This window comes from Pongo pygmaeus, chromosome 20, assembly GCF_028885625.2.
Source record: "Pongo pygmaeus isolate AG05252 chromosome 20, NHGRI_mPonPyg2-v2.0_pri, whole genome shotgun sequence".
NCBI classification, from domain to species: domain Eukaryota; kingdom Metazoa; phylum Chordata; class Mammalia; order Primates; family Hominidae; genus Pongo; species Pongo pygmaeus.
The window spans coordinates 55,060,585-55,072,588 of NC_072393.2; the positions used below are offsets into that span (position 1 = coordinate 55,060,585).

The 12,004-nt window shown below is 51.7% G+C and overlaps 1 protein-coding gene across 1 annotated transcript; it reads left to right on the forward strand.

The window, feature by feature from the left end:
* Positions 1–605: 605 nt before the first annotated feature.
* DHDH (dihydrodiol dehydrogenase) lies at positions 606–11,800 on the forward strand. Its single transcript, XM_054466215.2, has 7 exons — positions 606–775; positions 1,961–2,072; positions 3,001–3,164; positions 6,252–6,504; positions 9,263–9,387; positions 11,190–11,340; positions 11,655–11,800. The coding sequence occupies exons 1-7, from the start codon at positions 686–688 to the stop codon at positions 11,762–11,764; spliced, it is 1,005 nt and encodes a 334-aa protein (XP_054322190.2). The 5' UTR covers positions 606–685; the 3' UTR covers positions 11,765–11,800.
* Positions 11,801–12,004: the final 204 nt, after the last annotated feature.

The window sequence follows — 12,004 nt, forward strand, 5'->3', positions numbered from 1 at the left end:
GCCTGGTTTCTAAAACTATAGCTTCTGGAAGCAGCCAATTCACAGGTCTTTACCTCCTGACTGTGAGACCTCCAAAAAATGACCCGGGATCTTGGAGTCTGTTTCCCCCTTTGTGAACTGGGGACAATAGAACCTACTTCCCAGGTCTGCAGGGAGAAATTAGGAACGAGGAAGGTAAAGCGCAGAGCTGAGGAGCTGGTCTACAGGTGCTCTATACATATTAGTAATAATTATTAAGTTTGCTGTTACAATCCTCTCTCTCCCTCTGAACAACCCCTAATGATGCGTGGCTTTGAGAGCAAAAAAGTCAGGGCAAAGTTTTGCCACAAAGTCCAGAGGGCAAGACATTAAATCTAACTCTCAAGGATTGGTGTTGGCAAGAAAGCAAACCTTTCCTCCCCAGGCTGTCCTTACCCCACCTATCCGACAAGCCTAAAGTCATAGGTTAGAGATCTGCAGAAGCGACGCCTAGGTGTGGTTCCCTCTGTAAGGCGGAGCTAAACGGTGCATTCGCCCAATGGGGAAACTAGAACTAAATGACCGCTCTGTCGACTGGAGCCAACGAGAAGCCGCGTAGGCGCAATACGGGCGGAGGATGGGGACCCGCCCCCGGGGTGGGCGGGGCATCAGGTACTTAATTCGCGTCTGGAGGGACCGAAGGTGCTCAGGGCTCCGCATCGCAACCATGGCGTTGCGCTGGGGCATCGTATCTGTCGGCCTCATCTCCAGCGACTTCACGGCCGTGCTGCAGACGCTGCCTCGCTCTGAGCACCAGGTCTGCCCGCCCTCCGGATTCTGGGGAAGAGGAGGCGGGGGGCGGGACTCCAGAGTCTAAAGGAGGAGGGAGTTTAGGGTTCAGGACTAGTGAGTGGGTCGTCATTGCAGTGAAACGTCTGTTTCCTTGCTACCTCCTTCTCCATCTCTGTTCTGCAAGCCTGTGGGGAAAAGAAAGATCAGATTGTTACTGTGTCCATGTAGAAAATGAAGACATAAGAAATTCCATTTTGATCTGTACTAAGAAAAATTGTTTCTGCTTTGAGATGCTGTTAACCTGTAACTTCAGCCCCAACCCTGTGCTCACAGAAACATGTTCTGTATTGAATCAAAGTTTAATGGATTTAGGGCTGTGCAGGATGTGCCTTGTTAACAATATGGTTGCAGGCAGTATGCTTCGTAAAAGTCATCGCCATTCTCCATTCTCTATTAACCAGGGGCACACTGCACTGCGGAAAGCCACAGGGACCTCTGCCCAAGAAAGCCCTGGGTATTGTCCAAGGTTTCCCCTCACTGAGAAAGCCTGAGATATGGTCTCGTGGGAAAGAAAGACCTTACATCCCCTAGCCCGACACCAGTAAAGGGTCTGTGCTGAGGAGGAGTAGTGAAAGAGGGAGGCCTCTTTGCAGTTGAGATAAGAGGAGGGCTTCTGTCTCCTGCTCTCCCTGGGAACGGAATGGCTCGGTGTAAAGCGGACCATTCCCATTCCTTCTATTCTGAGATAGGAGAAAACCTACCTGTGACTGGAGGCGAGATATGCTGGCAGCAATACTGCTCTGTTACTCTTTGCTACACTGAGATGTTTGTGTAAAGTGAAACATAAATCTAGCCTACGTGCACATCCGGGCACAGCACCTTTCCTTGAACTTATTCATGATACAGATTCCTTTTCTACATAGACACAGTAACAATCTGATCTCTCTTTTCCCCATACAAACCTGAGTGTCTTGAGGTTTGGAAAGGCTTTGATGTAAGCTACTATGAAGATAATTTCAATATTGGGGGATTTAATAACAGCTTTCCCCCAGATCTCTCTTTCCCAGGGCCCAAATGTCCAGCCCCCGTCATCTCTTCCCCCAGGACCACGTATCCCCTTCCCCTGGCCAGAGCCTCCTCCTTCGCCTCCCTTCCACCCAATTTCCACGCCTGCCTCAGCCCCTCAAAGCCGATTCTGGTGCCCCTCCAGGTGGTGGCGGTGGCGGCCCGCGACCTGAGCCGTGCGAAGGAGTTTGCACAGAAACACGACATCCCCAAGGCATACGGCTCCTATGAGGAGCTGGCCAAGGACCCGAACGTGGGTGAGTGGCGAGGGCGATGGGGGTGCTGGCTGCCGCCCCTGGAGGGCTGCCCCCTGGCTGCCCCGTGGGAGATGCAAGGCTCCTCAGGATGTGCCAATCCCTTTGGGTTCCATAAAGACCTTTGGCTGGGAGGAGAACTATAAAATGGGCTTGGTCTGGGACTGGCTGTCTAGTAGGTGTTAAACTACACTTAGCGTTCGAGACCAGCCTCAGCAACATAGCAAGACCCAATCTCTACAAAAAAATAACAATAAAAATAAATTAGCCAGGTATGGTGGCACGCACCTGTAATCCCAGCTACTGGGGAGGCTGAGGCAGGAGAATCACTTGAACCCGGGAAGCAGAGGTTGAAGTGAGCCAAGATCGCACCACTGCACTCCAGCCTGGGTGACAGAGTGAGACTTGGTCTTAGAAATAAATAAATAGGACGGGCGCGGTGGCTGACGCCTGTAATCCTAGCACTTTGGGAGGCCGAGGCGGGCAGATCATGAGATCAGGAGATCGAGACCATCCTGGCTAATACGGTGAAACCCCGTCTCCACTAAAAATACAAAAAATTAGCCGGGCGTGGTGGCGGGCGCCTGTAGTCCCAGCTACTCGGGAGGCTGAGGCAGGAGAATGGCGTGAACCCGGGAGGTGGAGCTTGCAGTGAGCCAAGATCGCGCCACTGCACTCCAGACTGGGCTAAGAGTGAGACTCCGTCTCAAAAAAAAAAAAAAAAAAAAAAATTAATTAATTAATTAAAATTTTTAAAAAAGAGAGAATGGCGAGAGGTAACAGCTCCTTCCTAAGGACAGCTCCCTAAGGGAGACGGGGGTGTGACCGACCACCTGGTCACTGGTGCTAGGGCGGGGCCTCGAAGTTGTGGGCGGAGCTCGGCGGTCTGGGTGGGCGGGGCTGCTGACCTCTTGACCTCCTCCCACCCTAGAGGTGGCCTACATTGGCACCCAGCACCCCCAGCACAAGGCGGCGGTGATGCTGTGCTTGGCGGCGGGCAAGGCCGTTCTGTGCGAGAAGCCCATGGGCGTGAACGTGGCGGAAGTTCGCGAGATGGTCGCGGAGGCCCGATCCCGAGGCCTCTTCCTTATGGAGGTGAGGGCAGAGGAGCCCTTCCAACATCCAGCATAGCAGTGCTTGCCATTAAATATGGTTGCCAGTGCGCGGGCGGGGTCAGTGCATTTGCCAGGATGTATCTGAATCTCCTTGGCAGCATCTATTACCGTGAGAGCCATTGCTTTTGGCCCTTAACAAACACGGCAAGGCTTACTGAAATTGCTTGGATCTTTTGTCAGTCAGTCTTTAAGAAAAAGATGCCGGCCGGGCCGCGGTGGCTCACGCCTGTAATCCCAGCACTTTGGGAGGCCGAGGCGGGCGGAGCACGGGGTCAGGAGATCGAGACCGTCCTGGCTAACATGGTGAAACCCCATCTAAAAATACTAAAAATACAAAAAATTAGCCGGGCGTGGTGGCGGGCGTCTGTATTCCCAGCTACTCGGGAGGCTGAGGCAGGAGAATGGCGTGAACCCGGGAGGCGGAGCTTGCAGTGAGCCGAGATTGCGGCACTGCACTGCAGCCTGGGCGACAGAGCGAGACTCCGTCTCAAAAAAAAAAAAAGAAAAAGAAAAAGATGCCAAGAGTGAAAGTGGCATAGAACGGCAATAGGCTTAGTTTGGGTGGGGTTCCAGGTAGAGGCTGGAAGGTCCAAGGAACCCCCTACAAACCTGCAGTGCTGTGCAGTGGCGCGATCTTGGCTCACTGCAACCTCTGCTTCCCAGGTTCAAGCGATTCTCCTGCCTCAGCCTCCCGAGTACCTGGGATTACAGAGCCCACTACCATGCCTGGCTAATTTTTGTATTTTTAGTAGAGACGGGGTCTCACCATGTTGGTCAGGCTGGTCTCGAACTCCTGACTACAAGTGATCTGCCTTGGCCTCCCAAAGTGCTGGGATTACAGGCGTGAGCCACCACGCCCGGCCCCCACCTCGAGGTCTTTAATGTAATCCCATCCGCCAGGACCCTTTAGCCTTGTAAATTCACACATTCACAGACTCCGGAGATAATGACATGGATATCTTTGGGGGCACCAGTAGCCTACTGCCACAACACCCAGGCTCAGAGCCTGCGCAGAGCCTGCCCCCGGCTCCCCGGTGCCCTCATGCCTGTGTTCACACTCCTCTCGACTGCTGGAAGCCTGGGTGGACCTCGGCCACATCCGTCCAGCCCCGCCCTTCCCCTGTGAGCCCTGACAGCATTTTTAGAAATTGCTGGAGTGGGCCGGGCGTGGTGGCTCATGCCTGTAATCCCAGCACTTTGGGAGGCCGAGGCGGGCGGATCACCTGAGGTCGGGATTTCAAGACCAGCCTGGCCAACATGGCAAAACCTGTCTCTACTAAAAAAGTACAAAAATTAGCCGGATATGGTGGCGCATGCCTGCAATCCCAGCTACAAAGAAGGCTGAGGCAGGAGAATCGCTTGAACCCGAGAGGCGGAGGTTGCAGTGAGCTAAGATCCCGACACTGCAGTCCAGCCTGGACAACAAGAGCGAGACTCTGTCTTAAAAAAAAAAAGAAAAAGAAAAGAAAAAAGAAATTGCTGGAGTGCAGCCTTGGGACCTTTGCCCATTCTCCCGGCTCTGCCTATGACATTCTTTCTCAGGGCTCTTTGCCTAGTCCACGGAGCTTCCGTCTCCCCTGGAATGTCACCTCTTCAGGGTGTCACTGTCCCGGCCGTCCTGCGTGAAGGACCCTCTGTTTTATTTGTGTCCTTGGTATTCCTTTGTTCATCCCTTGGTTGCCTGTTCTCTGTCTCTCTAGACTGGGTGCTCCAAGAGGCAGAACTCTGGTTTTTGTTGTCATTGTTGTTGTTTTTGAGACAGAATCTTGCTCTGTCACCAGGCTGGAGTGCAGTGGCGTGATCTCGGCTCACTGCAACCTCCGCTGCCCGGCTTTAAGTGATTCTCCTGCCTCAACCTCCCGAGTAGCTGAGATTACAGGCATGTACCACCACGCCTGGCTAATTTTTGTAATTTTAGTAGAGACAGGGTTTTGCCATGTTGTCCAGGCTGGTCTGGAACTTCTGACCTCAGATGATCCGCCTGCCTTGGCCTCCCAAAGCGCTGGGGTTACAGGCATGAGCCACCGTGCCCGGCCCCCAGTTCCAAGAGTTTTTTGTTGTTGTTGTTTTGCATTTTTCTATATAGATCGTGTCATCTATGAACAAAGAGTTTTATTTCTACCTTCTGTATCTATATGCCTCCTTTAAGGAGTTTCACTAGGAAATGCACACGTAACTCTTAAACCCACTGGCCTACGTGCTCTATACCTGCATCTAATCTCTTCTTATAAGGACACCAGTCGTACTGTCATATTGGATAAGGGCCCACCCTAATAACCTCATTTTTTTTTTTTTTTTGAGTTGGAGTCTCGCTCTGTGGCCCAGGCTGGAGTGCAATGGCGCGATCTTCAGCTCACTGCAACCTCCGCCTCCCGGGTTCAAGCAATTCTCCTGCCTCAGCTTCCCGAGTAACTGGGACTACAGGCGTGTGCCATCACGCCCGGCTAAATTTTTTTGTATTTTTAGTAGAGACGGGGTTTCACCATGTTGGCCAGGCTGGTCTCGAACTCCTGACCTCGTGATCTGCCCACTGTGGCCTCGCAAAGTGCTGGGACTACAGGCGTGAGCCACCGCACCCAGCCTTGACCTTATTTTAACATAATTATCTCTCCGAAAACCCTGTGGTCACAACAGTTGCTTTCAGAGGTACTAGGGAGTTAAGGCTTCAACACATGAATTGTGTTTAGAAGGGCAGAAGCGGGAGGGAGAGAGACACAATTCAGCCCATAACATGGGGAGACTGGGGCAATGGTCCAGATGAAAAAGAACAAAAGTCAATAGGGCACGGTGGCTCATGCCTGTAATCTCAGCACTTTGGGAGGCTGAGGTGGGAGGACTGCCTGAGCCCAGGAGTTCGAGACCAGCCTGGACAACACAGTGAGACCCTATCTCTATTCAAAAAAGAAGGAAAAAGAAGAAAAGTCAAGAGGGTCAGGAGCAAGAGGGATACATCCTGGGGACTGATGTGCTGTGTTTGGAGACTGGGTTGCAGTGGGTATCCCCCTATGATTAGGACCCCAGAAGGGATTAGAACTGGTTGGTTAACTCCTTTCCTTGTGGTCTGCAGGCCATCTGGACCCGCTTCTTTCCTGCCTCCGAGGCTCTGAGGTCTGTTTTGGCCCAGGGAACTCTAGGAGACCTCCGGGTGGCTCGGGCAGAATTTGGGAAGAATCTCACCCATATTCCCCGGGCCGTAGACTGGGCCCAGGCCGGGGGTGCCCTGCTGGATATTGGCATCTACTGTGTCCAATTCATCTCCATGGTCTTTGGAGGGCAGAAGCCAGAGAAGATTTCTGTCGTGGGAAGGCGTCATGAAACAGGTACCACCTATCCTGGAATATTTCATGGTGATGGGAATGATTCTGTCTCTCTGGGAGCACTGAGCTGAGGACAAGTCTCCAAGTCAATGAGAATTAGATCAGACACCTAGAGGAACTGCTTTCCATGAAGCCAGAGAGGATCAGAGTCAAGACTGCAGGTGGGCACTCTCCTGGGACTTTGCTATGTGATCTTAGCCAGCAGACTTAACATCTCTGAATCTTAATTACTTTACTGGTAAAGTGTCACTAATAGGGTTGTCATGGGAGTTAATGAAGTAACTGCTGAGGCAAATGGCAGTTAATAAATATACAATTATTATTTTTTGAAGTTGTCTCAGTGATCCTTTGCTACATAAAAGACTACCCCACTTGGCCAGGCGCGGTGGCTCACGCCTGTAATCCCAGCACTTTGGGAGGCCAAGGCGACCGGATCACCTGAGGTCTGGAGTTGGAGACCACCCTGGCCAATACGATGAAACCCCATCTCTACTAAAAATACAACAATTAGCTAGGCATTGCGGCAGGCACCTGTAATCCCAGCTATTTGGGAGGCTAAGGCAGGAGAATCACTTGAACCCAGGAGGCGGAGGTTGCAGTGAGCCGAGATGGTGCCACTGTACTCCAGCCTGGGCGACAGAGTGAGACTCCATCTCAAATTAAAAAAAAAAAAAAAAAAAAAAAAAAAGCTGCCCCACTTTGCAGAAGAAGCCCTTGCCTTAGCTTCCACTCAGCTGGAAAGCATCCAAGAGTGCATGAGCCACCCAGATGTGATGCCCTTCATCTTTGACCTTTAACCCCAAGGAGCAAGAGGCAGTTCATGCTTTATTAAAGTTACATTCAGCCGCAAAAAAAAAAAAACATAACACTACCCCAAAACTTAGTGACTTCAGCCTGGGCACGGTGGCTCACGCCTGTAATCCCAGCACTTTGGGAGGCTGAGGTGGGCGGATCACTTGAGGCCAGGAGTTTAAGATCACCCTGGCCAACATGGTAAAACCCTGTCTTTACGAAAAGTGCAAAAAAAATTAGTTGGGTGTGGTGGCGTGCACCTATAGTCCGGCTACTCTGGAAGGTGAGGTGGGAGGATCAATTGAGCCTGGGTGGCAGAGGTGGCAGTGAGCTAAGATGGTGCCACTGCATTCCAGCCTGGGGAACAGAGCCAGACCCTGTCTCCTTTTTGTGGAGAACAGGGTCTCGCTATATTGTCCAAGCAGGTCTCGAACTCCTGGGCTCAAGCTATCCTCCCGCCTCTGCCTCCCTGAGAGCTGGGATTACAGGTGTGAGCCACTGCCCCCGGCGAGCCAGACCTTGTCTCAAAAAAAAAAAAAACTTAGTGACTTCAAATAGCAATCATTTATTAGCTTGTGATTCTGTGCATTGGCAAATTGGGGCTGGGCTCTGCTTGATGGTTCTTCTGCTGGTCTTACTCCTGCAGCTGCAGTCAGTTGGCTGTTCAGCTGGGACTGGACAGTCTGGTAGGCTTCATTTATGTCTTACAGGTGGCAGGCGACTGTCTGGGAAGCCTTGATTCTCCTCCACCCGGCCTCTCCAGCTGGCTAGATACCATTCATATTGTGGTGTGAGAATTCCTGATGTGCAAGCATCTTTCAGGCCTCTAATTACACCATATTTGCTCTTGGCCCATTGGCCAAAGCAAGTTACATGGCCAGCTCAGTTTTCAGAGATGGGCAAATAGACTGTAATTTTTTTTTTTTTTTTTTTAGATAGTATCTCACTTTGCCACCCAGGGTAGAATGTAGTGGTGTGATCTTGGCACACTGCAGTGTCAACCTCCTAAATTCAAGCGATTCTCCTCCATAAGACCCCCAAGTAGCTGGGCATACAGATGCGGGCCACCACGCCTGGCTATGTTTGTTTGTTTTTTGTAGAGATGGAGTTTCCCCATGTTGCCCAGGCTGGTCTCGACCTCCTGGGCTCAAGCAATACACACATTTTGGCCTCCCAAAGTGCTGGGGATTACAGGCATGAACCACCGGCTTTTTTTTTTTTTTTGAGACAGGGTCTCACTCTGTCACTCAAGCTGACTGCAGTGGCACAATCATTGCTCACTGCAACCTTGACCCCTCAGGCTCCAGGGATCCTCCACCTCAGCCTCCTGAGTAGCTAGAATCACAGGCACAAGCCACCACACCCAGCTAAATTTTTTGTTTTTTGTAGAGACGGGGTCTCGCTATGTTGCCCAGGCTGGTCTTGAACTCCTGGACTCAAGGGATCCTCCTGCCCCCACCTCCCAAAGTGCTGAGATTATAAGTGTGAGTCACTGTGCACAGCCAAGACTGTACTTATTTTCTGTGTGTGTGTGTGTGTGTGTGTGTGTGTGTGATGGAGTCTCGCTCTGTCGCCCAGGCTGGAGTGCAATGGTGTGATCTCAGCTTACTGCAAGCTCTGCCTCCCAGGTTCACGCCATTCTCCTGCCTCAGCCTCCTGAGTAGCTGGGACTACAGGCGTGTGCCACCACGCCTGGCTAATTTTTTCTATCTTTAGTAGAGACAGGGTTTCACCATGTTAGCTAGGATGGTCTTGATCTCCTGACCCCATGATCTGCCCACCTCAGCCTCCCAAAGTTCTGGGATTACAGGCGTGAGCCACCGCGACCAGCCAGCACTTCATTCTTTTGCCTTGCCATGCAAGAAGTGAAGTCTCTCACCCAAGGTTCCACAGGCAGGATTTGAGGCCTGTGCAGTCTCAGAGACTCTGCCCTGAGAGGACCCTGCCCTGACCCAGAACTTCCCTCCAGGTGTGGATGACACTGTCACGGTGCTCCTGCAGTACCCAGGAGAGGTCCATGGCAGCTTCACCTGCAGCATCACCGCGCAGCTCTCCAACACGGCCTCCGTGAGCGGCACCAAGGGCATGGCACAGGTGAGGTGTGGTGGGCCAAAGCGCTGGGGATCGTGCCCCTATAATAGGAGGGGGACAAATGGCCTCTGGAGCTAGATGAGAGCTCAACCAGCCAATTTCACATCATTGCTAAAGAGTTCCTCCTTAATCAAGCCAAGAGGTGGGTTCTGGGCCTCTAGGCTCTCCTTACTTAGGATGAACCTATTGCTCTGTCAAACATCCTCGGGCCTGGCTGGCACAGTGGCTCACGTCTGTAATCCCAGCACTTTGGGAGGCTAAGGCAGGCAGATCACCTGAGGTCAGGAGTTCGAGACCAGCCTGGACAACATGGTGAAACTCCATCTCTAATAAAAATACAAAAATTAGCTGGGTGTGTTGGCAAGAGCCTGTAATCCCAGCTACTAGGGAGGCTGAGGCAGGAGAATCGCTTGAATCCAGAAGATGGAGATTGCAGTGAGTTGAGATTACACCATTACACTCCAGCCTGGGTGATAAGAGCAAAACTCCATCTCAAAAAATAATATATATATATATATATATATATATATATATCCTTGGGCCTGGCCAGCACGGTGGTCACACCTATAATCCCAGCACTTTGGGAGGCTGAAGCTGGTGGATCACTTGAGCCCTGGAGGTCGAGGCTGCAGTGAGCTGTGATTGTGCCACTGCACTCCAGCCTGGGTGACAGAGTGAGATCCTGTCTCAAATATCTATCTTTAGTCCTGAGGAGAAGCCAGTTATTATCAACCATGCTTAGTGGGCAGTTGTGAACTTCGGAAGTGCATCCGGGGGAGGATCTGGGTGTTACCAAAGGTCAGCTTAACTGGTCTTCCTGGGGCCCTGTTGCTAGAAAAAAAAACCCTATTTTATAGCCAGGCATGGTGACTTACACCTGTAATCCCAGCGTGATTGGGAGGCCAAGGCAGGCAGATCACTTGAGCTCAGGAATTCAAGACCGGCCTGGCCAACATGGTGAAACCCCATCTCTACTAAAAAAAAAAATACAGGCTGGGCGTGGTGGCTCACACCTGTAATCCCAGCACTTTGGCAGCTCAGAGCGGGTGGATCACCTGAAGTCAGGTATTTGTGACCAGCCTGACCAACATGATGAAACCCTGTCTCTACTAAAAATGCAAAAATTAGCCGAGTGTGGTGGTGCATGCCTGTAATTCCAGCTACTCAGGAGGCTGAGGCAGGAGAATTGCCTGAACCCGAGAGGCGAAGGTTGCAGTGACCTGAGATCACGCCATTGCACTCCAGGCTGGGCAACAAGAGTGAAACTCCGTCTCGCAAAAAAAAAAAAAAAAAATTAGCCAGGCATGGTGGTGGGCACCTGTAATCCCAGCTACTCGGGAGGCTGAGGCAGAAGAATCACTTGAACCCGGGAGTTGGAGGTTGCAGTGAACCGAGATTGATCCTCTGCACTCCAGCCTGGGCGACAGAGCGAGACTCCATCTCAAAAAAAAAAAAAAGAAAAAAAAGAAAGAAAATAAATAAGAAGAAAACATGTTTTACAGACACACGAAGATAAGCCCTCCTCTCTAGACCTTAAGAATACCTTGTTTCTAACCTCCTAAGGTTAGGGAGAAGTCTCCTGCGGAGACAGACAGGATTTTTGTGTGACAGCAGCGTTGCTAAGGAACAAACTTCTAGCAACTAGAAATGAGGGAGGGTCCAAAGCTCCCCAGGGATGGACAGGGCAAGCTCTTAGTCCCCAGGTTCAAGAGGGAGGCCCCTGTGCACCACCTGGCATGTTCCTGGAGGCAGCCTCAGCAGCACCATTGGTGAAGGCAGCAGTGCCACTTCTTCTCTCCCTCCAGCTCCTCAACCCCTGCTGGTGCCCAACCGAGCTGGTGGTGAAGGGGGAGCATAAGGAGTTCCCACTGCCCCCAGTCCCAAAGGACTGCAACTTTGACAACGGGGCAGGCATGAGTTATGAGGCCAAGCACGTCCGGGAGTGCCTACGCAAGGGTAAGGATATGGATGCGGGGCAGGCGCCAGGCCTGGTAGGGGGATGTTGGGCCCCTCCCCACCTGCTCTGTCACCCTGCTATTTAGAACTACATCTCCCAGGAGGTTGCAGTGAGCCAAGATCACACCACTGCACTCCAGCCTGGGGAACAGAGCAAGACTCTCACTCCAAAAAACACTACATCTCTCAGGAACCCCTGCAGCATCCATCTGCCTGAACCATGTATATTGTGCCACATGGAATTCTGGGAATTGTAGTTCTTTGGGTCTCAGGTGCGTGGGTAGGAGGGGTCCCTAACTACGCTCTCCCCACAGGTATGAAGGAAAGTCCTGTGATTCCCCTGTTGGAAAGTGAGCTCCTGGCTGACATCCTTGAAGAGGTGAGGAAGGCCATTGGAGTCACCTTCCCCCAAGACAAACGCTGATGTATCCCCGAATAAATAAAGACATCTTACATCTTCGTGGTAGTGGTTTGGCAGAAGCTGGAGAACCCAGTACCAAAGGATCACTAGAAAAGAATTTGGGCAGGGCCGGGCGTGGCAGCTCATGCCTGTAATCCCAGCACTTTGGGAGGCCAAGGAGGGTGGATCACCTGAGGTCGGGAGTTTGAGACCAGCCTGACCAACATGGTGAAACCCCCGTCCCTACTAAAAATACAAAATTAG